This window comes from Globicephala melas, chromosome 5 (genome assembly GCF_963455315.2).
Source record: "Globicephala melas chromosome 5, mGloMel1.2, whole genome shotgun sequence".
In the NCBI taxonomy this organism is placed as follows: domain Eukaryota; kingdom Metazoa; phylum Chordata; class Mammalia; order Artiodactyla; family Delphinidae; genus Globicephala; species Globicephala melas.
Window position 1 is genome coordinate 61,007,605 of NC_083318.1, and position 14,346 is coordinate 61,021,950.

General features: G+C 36.7%; 1 protein-coding gene across 5 annotated transcripts in view; it reads right to left on the reverse strand.

Annotated features, from left to right (window-relative positions):
• ARAP2 (ArfGAP with RhoGAP domain, ankyrin repeat and PH domain 2) overlaps positions 1-14,346 on the reverse strand; it is a 199,575-nt gene that overhangs the window by 141,074 nt on the left and 44,155 nt on the right. For all 5 annotated transcript variants that reach the window (XM_060299232.1, XM_030881005.2, XM_060299231.1 and 2 more), the window contains exon 7: positions 5,321-5,390. In XM_060299232.1, the coding sequence (XP_060155215.1) occupies positions 5,321-5,390 (70 nt within the window). The remainder of the gene's footprint in view (positions 1-5,320; positions 5,391-14,346) is intronic.

Sequence of the window (14,346 nt, forward strand, 5' to 3'; positions counted from 1 at the left end):
ACAGTATTTATATGTTCAAGTGGCCTCAAAATGAAAAACCAACTAACCAAATGAGAAAAAAGTTTAAAAAGAGTACAAGACATGGGAAGTAAGAGTACGAAGATGAGAGTTCTCAATTCTGCTTACAAAAGGTCAGAGGTATTTTCACAGAGATAGTGACATTTGAACCTGACTTTAAGAAACGTTAAGTTAACCAAATAGATAAGTGAGGGGGCAGGGGGTATCCTGGCCAGAAAGACTGAATAACAGAGGTGTAAAGTAGAGAAGTAAGAGGAGCTGCAGTGTCGAGTCAAAAGAGGTGAGGCTGAAAACATAAATCAAGGCCACATCACGAAAGGTCTTAGTGTCAAAAGAGTTTAGACACAACTTCATGGGGTTTCTTCTACAATTCCTTTCCATCATCCATGGAACCATCACTTTTGACCCGGGTCCCAAGTATCTGAAACAACTGGTTAGGAGAAGAATGCACTAAACCATTCCATGCAGATCACAAGGGTCAAGTTCACATTCCTCCCAGCGGCAAACTCCAGCCATACAATAGCAGATGGGTAAAAGACAGTTACTGCGAGCAACATGGCAGTCTACTGGGAAGTTTCTCCTCTGCCAGTTGAAGAGATACACTATACTCTCATGGTATTCCCTCTTAGTTATTTGACAGTTTCTTCTACTCTAACTCCCATTCCTGCCTTTATGTATCCATCAAAATCCTATCCATTCTTTAATGCCATCTTCAATAACAACACCATGAAGGCTTTCCTTTATCCTCTCAAGCAGCCAAAATCAAGTAAGATACTTGAACTGTGACTTAGGAAGATGAGGGGGCAACTTCCTGGAAAAAGGGGAGGGAGGTCAAGGAATAAGTACTAACAAAATAACTTTTCCTCCTCCTTATTTTCCATGTTTTTGGTTTTATCTTCTGTCCCTAAGGAAAAAAAAATACCTTCTTACTATTTCAACTACCAAATTTATGTGGAGAATTCTAAAATCTGTCCCTTCCTTCCTTCCTTGTCCATTTCCATCAACTCCACTCCCGTATTTTGAATCATCAATGGGACATATAACTGTCCGATAAGCACCTCAAACTTTTAAACTGAATTACCTCCTGGAAACATACCCTTCCTCTATATCTGTCCATAAAAATATCATTCTTCTGGTCAGTCTTCAATAGAGTAGCCTTTGACTTGTACTTCTCTTTTGTAATCACATAACCTGGGACTCTTCTGACATCTACATGGTCAACTTGCTCCCTACCAGTTCCTGATTCTTTCTAGTCACATTAGCTTTACTGAAGTTCCATGAATACACTGTGGTTCTGCTCAGTCCAGTGACTCTACATACTCTGTTCTGCAAGGAACCATTTTTCATACTCATTTTCACATACTTACTGCCTCTACCTCTTTCCTATTTCAGCATGAATATATGCTCTGAAGAAAGCCCTCTGACCAGTCTCTTCTCTCAGGCCCCTCATCCTCATCCAGCCAGATAACCCTAATTTAACAGTAACCTGTACTTTCCTCTATAGCAATTACTAATTCTAATTTAAATGATAATTCTTTATATTTACTGTGGGATCATCTGATCAGTACAGTCTTTCCAAACTGACTGTGCATCTTACAACTATTTTCTCCATTACCTTTCACATAATCAGTATTGCTTATTTTCTGAATGAATGAATCCTATGTCCAATCAATCACAATTATACAAACTACGACAGCTCATTTTTAGTATTTCTCGAAATTCATTTTTTTAAACACCTCCACTGGCCTATACAGCCTACACCCTGATAAATTAATGCCTGATTTACTGCACACTCTCCTGATTTGCCTCCCTACTTTCAGCTTGTTTTCCCTCTCACTTTTCCTGCATATTATTGTTCAAATGTCATAGTTGGAGAGAATAAAGGAAACATTCATGGAGGAGGAGAACAGGATGCGTCTTAAAGTTTGCACAGGATTTTCATGGATGGTAATGGCTAATGAGAGTCAGAGGGAAGAGCAAAACCATGGAGGTGAAAATACAGGAAAAGACACACAAGTTCTCCACAGTTGTACCAAGACATTGTTGATAAAGGTCACTGCAAAGAAACACGTGACATGATTGGCTTAAAGAAAACCAATAAATGCAAGTGGGTTATAATGGCAATATTAGACCAGGAAGTGCTCTAGGAATTGACAGGAGGGAGAGAATGTCTCCCCATTGTCAGGCAACCTGAGAGATTCAAAGGGGCACAGCACCTTTGGGGACAGTGATACAGTCCCTCTGGCTGTAAGTTTGTAGTGGCTGAGTCCAGACAGTGAAAAATCCAGAATATCCAGAAACATTTATTTACACTTTATCCCCCAGGTGATTCGCTGTCAAACTGTAGTTTGCCTAAGAATTAGAGGAGCTTACAAAAATACATCTCTAGTGAGATAATTAACTATATGTTGAATAAAACATTACCATTAACCCATTTTTCAGTAGAGGAAAAAATGAAGCAGCATTGTAGAGAAAGACACAGGAATTTTAAAAAGGAGATTTTCCTTCTTCTAGATCTCTTCAAAGAGATAAAAAAAATTCCTTAAAAACATAACAACTCACCAACATGCCTACAATAATGATGCTGTTTAACGTTAGTACTTATGGAAGAGTAATAGAAAAATAAATTCCCCAGAAGTGATAAAAATGTACTTAAGAAGCGAAATATTACGTTACTTTAACCTCAGGAAGTTGTAGTTTCTCTAATGGCTCACCTATAAGCTTTTCTGAGATTCTAAGATAAATCTCAAAATTTTTAACACTGTAGAGTTGATTTTACATTTCCATTCTAACACACAATAAAGACAAAACAGGAAAAGAAAAAAAAAACTAACTAAATGACACTAGGCTCAAAATGACTGCATTTTTCAGCGTGTGAAATTTTCCTTAAGGAAAGCAATTCTAAAGCATCCCTTGAGCCTATAATAAACAGATATCTAGGTCAAGTTTGCCATTTATCTACCACTTTCAGGCAATGAAATGACCACAGGGCAATTCTGCCCCCAGCTGAGTGAGAACAGGGGTGAGTGAGATCTCTTGGCAGGTGACCAGATATCAAGGCTGTTGGGATGATGCCATTTTCAGTAATACAATGAAAAGGCCTTGCTGAAACATGATTGAGCAGCACTGAGGAAAGCAGAAGAAAACTAGGGGAACAGGCAACTCTGCAAACTACCTCCTGAAAGCCCAACCACAGGCTTCTCAAGTGCACATTTAAACACTGGAAGACACGACTCCTTGGTGCACAGGACTACGAAAACTGCACACCCAGCTGAGATAGAAGCTATGGCCATACTTATGCTCTCTGTTCACTGGCCTTGAAATCCCTTCTTCCCAGTCCACCAATCCATCCCTTTTGCCAGAAGGGTCACAACAGAAACCACGTCTCCTTTTAGGAAACACCCATCCTAGTGTTTTGGGGTTTTTTGGCCAACATGAAACCACTCATCTGAGTACTAAAGGAACGAAATGCCATAGGAAACAATTTGAATTTGTTTTTAAATTTTAATGTCAAGGTAAAGAATTTGTAAGAATTCATCTTAACAAACTTTTTATCTCAATTTAAAACCAAGGCTGCATCGTTTTTATTGCATCAGGGTGGATAGGTGCTCAGCTCCTCACTACCGTTGAGATGAGCTTTTAAAGGACAAAGAGAGTGAGTCTGGTTGGACAGAGACACTAGAAATTCTCTCTCCTGAATGATAATGATATCAACACCAACAGAGCCTGATGGCACAGAGTAGTTTTCTTCATCATTTCAAGCAAACCAGAGAAGGGCACAGGTGCTAAAGGAAACCAGAGGTCAGATTGCATCAGATACAGAGACTACATTTTACCCACCCTAGGTTACAGAAATTGTCTCAAGATTCAAATGAACAAGCAAACTAAAAACAATAGCTAAGGCAGAAAACTAGCTTTTAAAAATGTTCATCCCATATCTTGCAAATGTCAAAGAGGTGTGTTTAAACCTATCTGATGCTTTAGCGGGATCACTGCAAAGAGAAACCAATGAATACTTCTCTAAACTTTCTGTTATTCTTAGTGTTGTAGCATGCAGTGTGTATTACTTTCTGTCTAAAAGCATACGCTCTTCTTTCTTGTAGCATTGAACAATCAATACATGAAAGGGAATCTAAATCTCTATTTGAGCCACCAATAACACCAATATTAGGCAGTGAAAAATCACTAAATAATGAGAAGATAATATTAGATTATAAACTATAAATAAGAGGATGTGGTTAAGTGTTAAATCAATATATTAAAAGAACGTATATAGTTAAGATTGTAAAATCATATGATTTTAGCTAACAAAAAATACGGTCTATTTATTAGTTGCAACTTTTTAATTAAGGAAATTTTCAAACACATAGAATTTGAAAGATTAGTACAAGGAACACTCATAACCTCAAGTGGACAGTTGTTAACATTGCTATTTTTTGTTTTACCTAGCTATGCATGTATGCATATATATATATATACACACATATATATATATAAAAATATACATATAGAGAGGGTATATATAGATAGGTAACATTTGAAAGACATTTGCATATATAATGACACTTCATCCCTAAATATTTAAGCCTACATCTCCTAAGAATAAAGACATTCTCATCCCTAAGGAGAAGGACATGATCAAAATAGTATCATGTTGTTAAGACTCAACTGCCTAAAGAATATATTGTAACCACTTGCACATCAAGATATTCGGTGTGCTCTAACTCCAAACACAACCTTCTCAGCTTCATCTCCCACTAGGCTCCCGAACATACTCTATTTTCCAATCAGAGAATCTGGGCATCTCATTGTTCTCTCTGCTATCAAGTCCTGTTCTTTCTAGTTTCTCTACGTACAAACATTCTTCTTTCTTCAAAATTCATGGCCATTAGAAATCTCATGCAAGAAGCGTTCCTTGATTCTTCCACACCCCTTCCAGAGGACAAAATAACCTCTCCTTGCTTTGCCATTTTCTACTTGTGGTGTCATTTTATAAACATTTTTGAGCACCCTCTAGGATAAAGGCAATTTCTTATGTATCTGCATATCACGTATAGCAAATCCCGTAGTTCGTAGGAGATATTCCATAAATAATTGTTAGATACTTAAGTTTTAAAAAATCCCAATTTTATATGTCTGGGAAAAGTTAAACTATGGAAAGAGTTAAGTGTTTTATCCTATGCAAATTCTTTTCATGTTGATAATCCAACTCCTATTCTTAAAGACCAAATCACGTGCTTAGTTTATTGACGTACACTCAGCATGCGTAGGACAATCTTTGAAAACTGTAAAATGTACTTACCTTATCGTTATTGTAATAAGAAATGCTAAGGCCATCAAATTTCACCCATCTCTTCTGAAACATGCGTTTTCTGTAAAACGTATGAAATTGTCATTTTACATTTAAGAACCATGCACTTGGATTTTAAATACAGTTGTAATATAGAACTGTGTTGAGTACATTCCAATTTGATAGTAAGCAGTGAAGAGAACAGTAGGCTATGACAATGTACAGTTTTGGCAATGGTACAAAGGAAAGGAAATATGTACAATGACACTTTCTAATCAATTGCCCTAGGTGCTTTTAAAAAAGGATACTGCTAACAGTGTCATTTTTTTTTTTTTTTTTTTCGGTATGCGGGCCTCTCACTGCTGTGGCCTCTCCCGCTACAGAGCACAGGCTCCGGACGTGCAGGCCCAGCGGCCATGGCTCACGGGCCCAGCCGCTCCGCAGCATGTGGGATCCTCCTGGACCGGGGCACGAACCCGCGTCCCCTGCATCAGCAGGCGGACTCTCAACCACTGCGCCACTGGGGAAGCCCTGTCATCATTTTCTAAAATGTAACTTGCAGTGTCATCATCCACATCGGTAAGGTTGAGTAGAAAACAAAGTGTGGTCAGAAACACTATCATGGCACCTATATCCCTTAAAGGAGATAATTCCTCAATGAAGATAACATAAATTTTTATCCTTCATTATGCTTATAACATTTTATCTTTTTTTTTAAATTTTTGCTTTGGGGCATGCATAATATTTTGCTAAAATAACAAAGCTTTGTCAATTGGATTTACATAGATATATTATTTAATTCTGATCAAATAAGCTGTAAAGGCCCTGACTAAATATGGAGAATCACTTGCAATCATCCAAAATTCATTGAAACATTAACATTTTGAGATAGAATCTTATGAAAGGCAAATACAGTTTAAAATGGTTACTGACACGAGAAACAAAGCAAAATAATGTCATCATATGTTCCCTATTTAGGCATAAAAGGAGAAAAAGATTTTCTGACTATATAAGGGAAAAGTGAAGACCCATTTCTAGTTGGACTTGTTTTTGTTTCAGTCCCCTTCCCCGAAGTCAGACAATCCTAAAGGTTTTGAATGTCTTATTCTCTATGCGACTCTCAGTGTGAACTGATACAATCTAGATACTTTTAGCCTTTATCACAGATAATATATGAAAATTAACTTCCTGTTTAAAAAACAAGTCATCTCTAAACAAATAGGTAGATAACCACGTCTACCTTTTCCTTTTGCAGTTCTCTAACATGTTTAAGATAAGGAAATGGTATAGCTCTCTGTGGTTTTTAGAAGACTTAAAGGTAGAAAAAGCACCTCAGAAAGAGTGGAGAACTTGTCTTCTGGGCTCTTTCCTGGGCCACACACACCTATTACTCTAGTGAAATACAGCGAGCTGCCCACATTGATCATTAGCCAAATTATTCTGCTTAAGATAAAATTAGAGCAAATCTGATCAAACTGAGAAAAGCTTCAAAATTCACTGGTATGGACAACACTTTCACATATAAGCACTGAATCAATCATGAAGTAATAAGAACATAAGACCTTACAATTATATAACTACAACTAACGACCCAGCCCTCTTTCCATCTTACTCCCTCTTCCTTCTGCTTTTTTTTTGTTTTTTTTGCTGTACGCGGGCCTCTCACTGTTGTGGCCTCTCCCATTGTGGAGCACAGGCTCCGGACGCGCAGGCTCAGCGGCCATGGCACACGAGCCCAGCCGCTCCGCGGCATGTGGGATCTTCCCGGACCGGGGCACGAACCCGTATCCCCTGCATCGGCAGACGGTCTCTCAACCACTGTGCCACCAGGGAAGCCCCCTTCTGCTTCTTTTTAACTTCCCTTGGCCTGTCATGTGTTCTCTTAACCTTGGAACATCCGACAGTGTCGGTTTTCATTTCCTTCACTGACTCAAAGGTTCTTCAAGTTGCCAGCATTGAGTTACAAGGTAAAGAAATACTAAGCAAACACACAGTCATTATACATTGAATAAAATCACTTAGCACTCATTTCATACTGATCTCTGTCACACTTAAAGGCAGGTGAGCAGACATCTTCCCACACAATCTCAACAGTAATTCTATAAATCAAGGTTTTGTTTTAGGCCCACCTTACATGGTGAATAGTAGTAAGCTAGAACTCAGCAGTACATATAATCTTCCATTTTAGAATAAAAATAATCTACGTCTGTGGGAGATAACGGCCTTAGGACCTTCCATTAGCCCTCTAACTCCTTTGCTAACTACTCCTTACCTTTCAGAGTTCCACCTAAACCACCTATACAGACACTCCTTCCCTGATGAGCCGATCCAAAGCAATTCACAAAGCTGTCCTCTCAAAGCACCCTCTCCTTTTCCTCATAGCACTTAACACAATCTCTAATTACATGTTTGTTTAGTTGCTTGATGTCTCCCACACCAAGGATGTTTCACTCTCTACTCTATGATCAGCAACTAACACAGAGACACATATGGCACTAAAAAAGGATCTGTTCAATGAAAGAGTGACACGATTAAGCATATATCCCCTTAGCAGAAAACAGCCAGATGACAGACAGATAAAACCTCAAATGACCACCACTCAAATAACCAGCATATTTTAAAAGAAAGGCTGCCAGAAGGTGAGAAAACTTCTGAAACCTCAGACTTAGATTAAAAGTTTCAAAATGTGCCAAAGCTGGAAGTGAAAAAAAGTTTAGAACCTACATTTTTTTTTTTTTTTTTTTTGGCTGTGTTTGGTCTTCATTGTGGGCTTTCTCTAGTTGTGGCGAGCGGGGGCTGCTCCTTGTTGTGGTATGCGGGCTTCTCATTGCAGTGGCTTCTCTTGTTGCAGAGCAAGGGCTCTAGGCGCACGGGCTTCAGTAGTTGGGGCTCGCAGGCTCAGTAGTTGTGGCGCACGGGCTTAGTTGCTCCGCGGCATGCGGAATCTTCCTGGACCAGGGCTGGGAACTCGTGTCCCTTGCATTGGCAGGCGGATTCTAACCACTGTACCACCTGGGAAGTCCCTAGAACCTACTTTAACATGTCTTACTTAAGATGGTTTAGTTGCGGCCACTTGGACTCAAAGTTTTCTTAGAATTCCATCACCATCTGGATAGACAGTTTGAGGTCTGAGGCATCATCCAGGAACTTAACATTCATGTCCACAGGAAAATGAGAAGGAGAGCAGGGAGGGCAGACAGCTCAGAGATCAGTCAGAGATGCTACCAGGTGACAAGCTACATTTCTCTTCTCAGGCACTGACTACAAACCACACACTGGATGCTTGGCTTTCTAAAGAAAGCCAACCAAAATGTCAGCCTCTGAGAGACTCAACGCCTAAGATATTCCCCCAACTATTTTTTAATTTTCTCGGCTACCGGGTGACTATTAGATGTGTTCAGCCATTTTAACCGAATATTTTGAAAGGTTAAATCTGTTTAATAATCTATGGAAGGACAGGTAAGTAAGACAAATCCCAGCCCACGCTGAAATGGAATGAGAGTGTGGACGCTGAAAAATCAAATGTTCTGTAGTTGGAGAGAGCCATTTTGCTATCCTGCTGTTAAAACATTACTTCTGCTACCATTCATTCATCCAGTCAGCCATCAAATCTGTGGGTAACTATTCTGTGGACACTGTCCTCCAGCCATACTGCCTCCTCTGTCTAGATGCTTTCTTGCCTCGTGGCCTTCCCATATGCCATTTTCTTCATTGGAATGCTCCCTGCCTGTTCCTGACCTGGCTTGGATACTTGAGATCCTTGAGATCTCAGCTCAAAAGTCATTCCCCCAAGTGGCCACCACTGAGTCACACACAGATCCTTCAGATTCCTTTGGTCTCTTGCTCCATTTCTTTACTTAATGACACTTAGCAGAATTTGCAATTATATATTTGATTTGTGTCCTCCACCTCCCATACTAGATATTGAGATCCTTAAGTGCAGAAACCATTTGTTTTTTTAATCAATGTAAAACCAGCAACTACCACAGTTTCTAGCATATAAAATATGCTGAATATCTAGTGAATAAACTAACAAATATGTATATTTCTCATTGCAAGATGCTTCCTCAAATTTTCATGTTACGTATAGAGAAAACAAATACTACTAACAAAACCACTTCACCCTTAATTTCATTTTTTGCTTTTTTCAAGTACAAAGATCAGAATTTTTATATGACAAAAGCTTTGTAATTCATCATTACTTTCCATGTAATTTTAAAATACATTTTATAGTTAAATATTTTAAAATGTATTCTTTAACATGTGCATTTTGTACCTTCCTATTTAAAAATTCTAATTAGTAAATTAAATGTTTCTAAAACTAAATTTATATAAACATGTTTAATCTATTTTTCTCATTAAATATGTCAACATTCAATTATTTTCTGCATGTGAACTTCAATACTGAATTCTAATAACTGGCTAATTAAAGATAAGAACTTATACTTAGATCCTTTCTCACAATTCCTCTTTCTAGCGAATGGAAACTTGAATTTAAATTGTTAAACTCAATAAATTAATCAAAATTTCAACTATTGATACATAAAAGGGAAAGCTTAAGAAGCACTATTTCTAAATTTCAGTAAAATTTTGAATTAAAAAAATTGGTGAACAGTAAATTTTTAAGAATTATCTTTCCTTACCAGAGTTAAATATTTTTCTCATGTATTTATAAAAATCTACTTAATACCAGGCAACTAAATCCAGTGTAATTATGTAAAATTAATCTATTACACACAATTAGAGGTTTCTAAAGTACTTTAAACGCTTTCTCTGACATAAGTTATGTCTTTCCCTTAAATTTCGATTAAAAATTTATTTAGTAAATGTTAAAAAAAGACAAAGTATAAAATACAGTGTCACTCTAGTCTGTGTTCCTACTATCACATGACACAAATTAGAACTAATGGATTATTATACAAAGAAGAGATTTTAAAGCCTGTCAATACAGAATTTATTAATCTTGATAATAAAAACAACACTTATATAGTGCTTTGTTCTAGGCACTGTTGCAAGCCATATACAAACATTAATTCATTCAGTCCTCCAAACAATCATATGAGGCAAGTAATATTATTATTCCCATTTCACAGATGAAGCCACAGAGGAGCTGGCAGGTTAAATAATTTGCCCAAGTCACACAACTGATAAAGATCATTTCTGTAAGTCAAATCCAGGCAGTCTGGTCCCAAAGTCTATGCTCTTAACAACTACACAAAACAGACTCTGGGATATTTTATGGCAAAGCACCCTCAATATCCCTTTAGGTAGCAATAACATTTGACCTCTACCCATTTAATATGTGAGTTCAATTCTGCAAAGTGCTTCAGAATTCCTTCGGGAAAAAAAGGTAAAGTAGACGTGAAAAATATTAGCCTAGGTTTTATCCTATTTTGTTTTTAGGGTTCTAAAGGAAAATATTTCTTTGAGAAGTCTTTTTAGAATAATTCATAAGGCATGTGTGGTGTTATTGAATGGATTTCTATAAGCACTTCCCTTGAGTTCTAGTAGGGCAGGTTGTGTGAAGCTTCCACTGCTATCATAAATACAGCCTTGCCACCTGGTGTCAGTTTTTGTTGTCTCAAAAACTGTGTGTCTTAAAAATTCTTTTTTAACAACAGTGTATATACAAACAATTACATCTCTATTTATGAAGTATATACATGAAGGCACTCCTGTTTAATTTCAATTCTAAGTGCCAGAAGGTTGTTTTTTTTTAAAGATTACATCTTTTAGCTTTAAAAAAAACTAAAAAATTGGATAAGCATGCTAACCAATGATATTAATTTAAAGTGGCAGAGGCTACCAAACTGTCATCTTTAAATATCACATAACCGAAATGAACCTCAAAGTAACTAAGTCAAATTTATGGCTTTTATTAATCATGGTATTTTAATCATCAAAAAATACTTCTCAATTATTCTAAACAATATCTAAGAAAAACGATATCATAGACATGCTGTTCCAGATTCACCTGCCTTGTTTACATAATCCTGAAGAATTATATGCATGTTTTATCTTATTTTCTACTCTAACCCTAACTAGACTCAATATTTTTTAGCACTACTATAATTTCCAAAAGTACAGATTTTTGTTTATCTAATTACTCATTTTCTATTTAGTTATTTTATCTCATTACTCTTAAGTATGAGGCTTTTAAATGCTGCAGTATTATATGACCCAGCAATCCCACTACTGGGCATATACCTACAGAAAACCATAATTCAAAAAGACACATGCCCCCCAATGTTCATTGCAGCACTATTTACAATAGCCAGGACATGGAAGCAACCTAAATGTCCATCAACAGACAGATGGATAAAGAAGATGTGGTAAATATATACAATGGAGTATTACTCAGCCATAAAAAAGAACAAAATTGGGTCATTTGTAGAGACGTGGATGGACCTAGAGACTGTCATACAGAGTGAAGTAAGTCAGAAAGAGAAAAACGCATATTATATGTATAAAATAGATAAATAATAAGAACCTACTGTATAAAAAATAAATTAATTAAATTAAAAAAATAGTAAATGCTGCAGTATTAGTTATGAAGTATTTTATAGACACACATCCAAGGAATTATAATATTTCTAGAAAATATCAGCCCTTTTTTCTAGACTGTATTTCCTTACTTTTAAGTAAAACAAAATGATTGTTTCCAAGATTATATGAACCAAAATGAGTTGGGGCCAAAAAACAAAAACAAAACAAAAATTTTCTGAAATCCCAGCTTCCATTTCTGCTTTAAATGAGAAAAAACAAATTTTAAGATAAAATCTCAAGGGCTAAAAGGAGTTTTAGAATAAAGCACAAATTTTAATGTGTGACTTCCAACTTTTACAATATTCACAAAGAGCTTTGTGCTTACATGACATGGTATATGAAAAACCACGTTAAAAGATTCAGACCTCTTTATTTTATGGAGTCATATTCTGTTAAAAAAGCAAAAAATCCAACATGAAACCAGCTTCTAGTTAAGACGACCAATGAAAAGTTTGCATTTATCTCTACTCCTCCTAAAACCTCAAAGGATTAAAAAACAAACAAAAATAAATAACTACAAGCCAACACTGACCGGAAAAGTAAATGATAGCAGCAGTATCAAGAAATCAGGAAAGCCTAAGAAGGGATAGGAACTAACTCAGGAGGTTTCAGAGAACTGATTGCTAAGCCTGCAAGAGATCAAACTGAGAGGAAAACCAATTTACTCACAAAATTTCAGAAGGTCTCAGGAGATACAGGCACAAGTAACTCTGGAAGTGACTATGAAGGAGAGGGGGTATTGAGAATAGAAGAGTTGTTGAAAGGCAATTAAAGAGATAAACTTGCACCCCTCACCACTCCATCCCAGAATCCCTCCCTTACTTCTCAGCTGGAAAACTGCCCCTCCTCTTCCTCAACAGGATAATAGGGTTTTATTCACTGGAGAAGATCAAACAGGGGTCTCTGGACTGGGAGACTCAGACAAGGCTAAAGGTAGGGGACAGCATTAAAAACAGTAGAATCATGTCTATATCATAAATATTTATCCTAAACATCCACATTCCCCTACTGAGCTCCCCAAAAGCTGTTAACCACTCTTACCACCCTCAATAAGGAGATTCATTTAAAAGATACTGGCATGAGGAGTCTCCAAGGAAACACATTAGGAAAGTTTAGCAAGATCATCTTACAAGAAATAGAAAGACCCATCAGGGCCTGATCCAATCAGCTTTATAGGATCTCATTTTAAATGAACAGCCCAAACAGAGAATCATTCATGAAAGGAAGAGGCAATAGATACGGCAAACTTCACTGTTGTCTTCTTCTAAGAAACAGCCACAACAGCCCCAGCATTCAGCAACTACCACCCTGATCAGCAAGGAGCCATCAACACTGAGGCAAGACTCTCCACTAGCAAAAAGGTTATGACTTGCCAAAGGCTCAGATGATGGTTAGCATTTTTTGGCAATAATTTTTTTTTTACTTAAAAAAATTAAAAGCCCAAGATTAACAAAACATTTGAGGAAAACATCTCTAAGGTAAAAGATGGGGAAGAAACCCTCCTCCAAAATATTGAAAGAAACAGACACTACAGGAAAAGAAAGCTTCAAAACACTTATTAATATCCATAGAAAGATAAGAGAATATATTAAGTCCATGGAACAATAACAGTACATTATAAGATGAATAGTCAAAAGAAAGAAAGTGCTTTCTACATTAAATATAGGACAACAAAAAACAAAAGTGGGTTAGAAAATACAAGCTAAATAAGCTTTCTTAGGGGGCTGTAAGACGGTGAAATTGATATGTGTATGTATTTTGATTACTTCACAAATTCATAGTCCTGAGGAAGAATTTGTGGAGAAATGAATTTTAAGTACATAAAAAACTAAGTAAACCAAAAAGAATCAATAATTATTAACTCCAAGGAAAACTAAAGGTTGCAAATGAAAGAAAAATTAATCATAATATGTTGCAAAGCTCAAATATGAGTAGCATTTACATAGATATTAAGAGTATAAAACTAAATACAGATATAACATAGACATTTTATATGGCTACTTTAAAAGAATGATTAGATGGGAACTGTGTCTACGCAGGGGGGACAGTGGGTGAAAATGAATAAATATTATATTCCATGGTAGTGCCTCAACAGCTAATTACTAACACTGAAGAGTCAGAAAGATACAGTATGAAAAAATTATTAAGATAAAGTAACCCTCAGAATGGGAGAAAATATTTGCAAATGAAACAACAGACAAAGGATTAATCTCCAAAACATACAAACAGCTCATGGAGCTCAATATCAAAAAAACAAACAACCCAATTAAAAAATGGGCAGAAGTCCTAAATAGACATTTTACCAAGGAAGACATACAGATGGCCAAGAGGCACATGAAAAGATGCTCAACATCACTAATTATTAGAGAAATGCAAATCAAAACTACAATGACGTATCACCTCACACCAGTTAGAATGGGCATCATCAGAAAATCTGTAAACAACAAATGCTGAAGAGGGTGTGGAGGAAAGAGAGCCCTCTTGCACTCTTG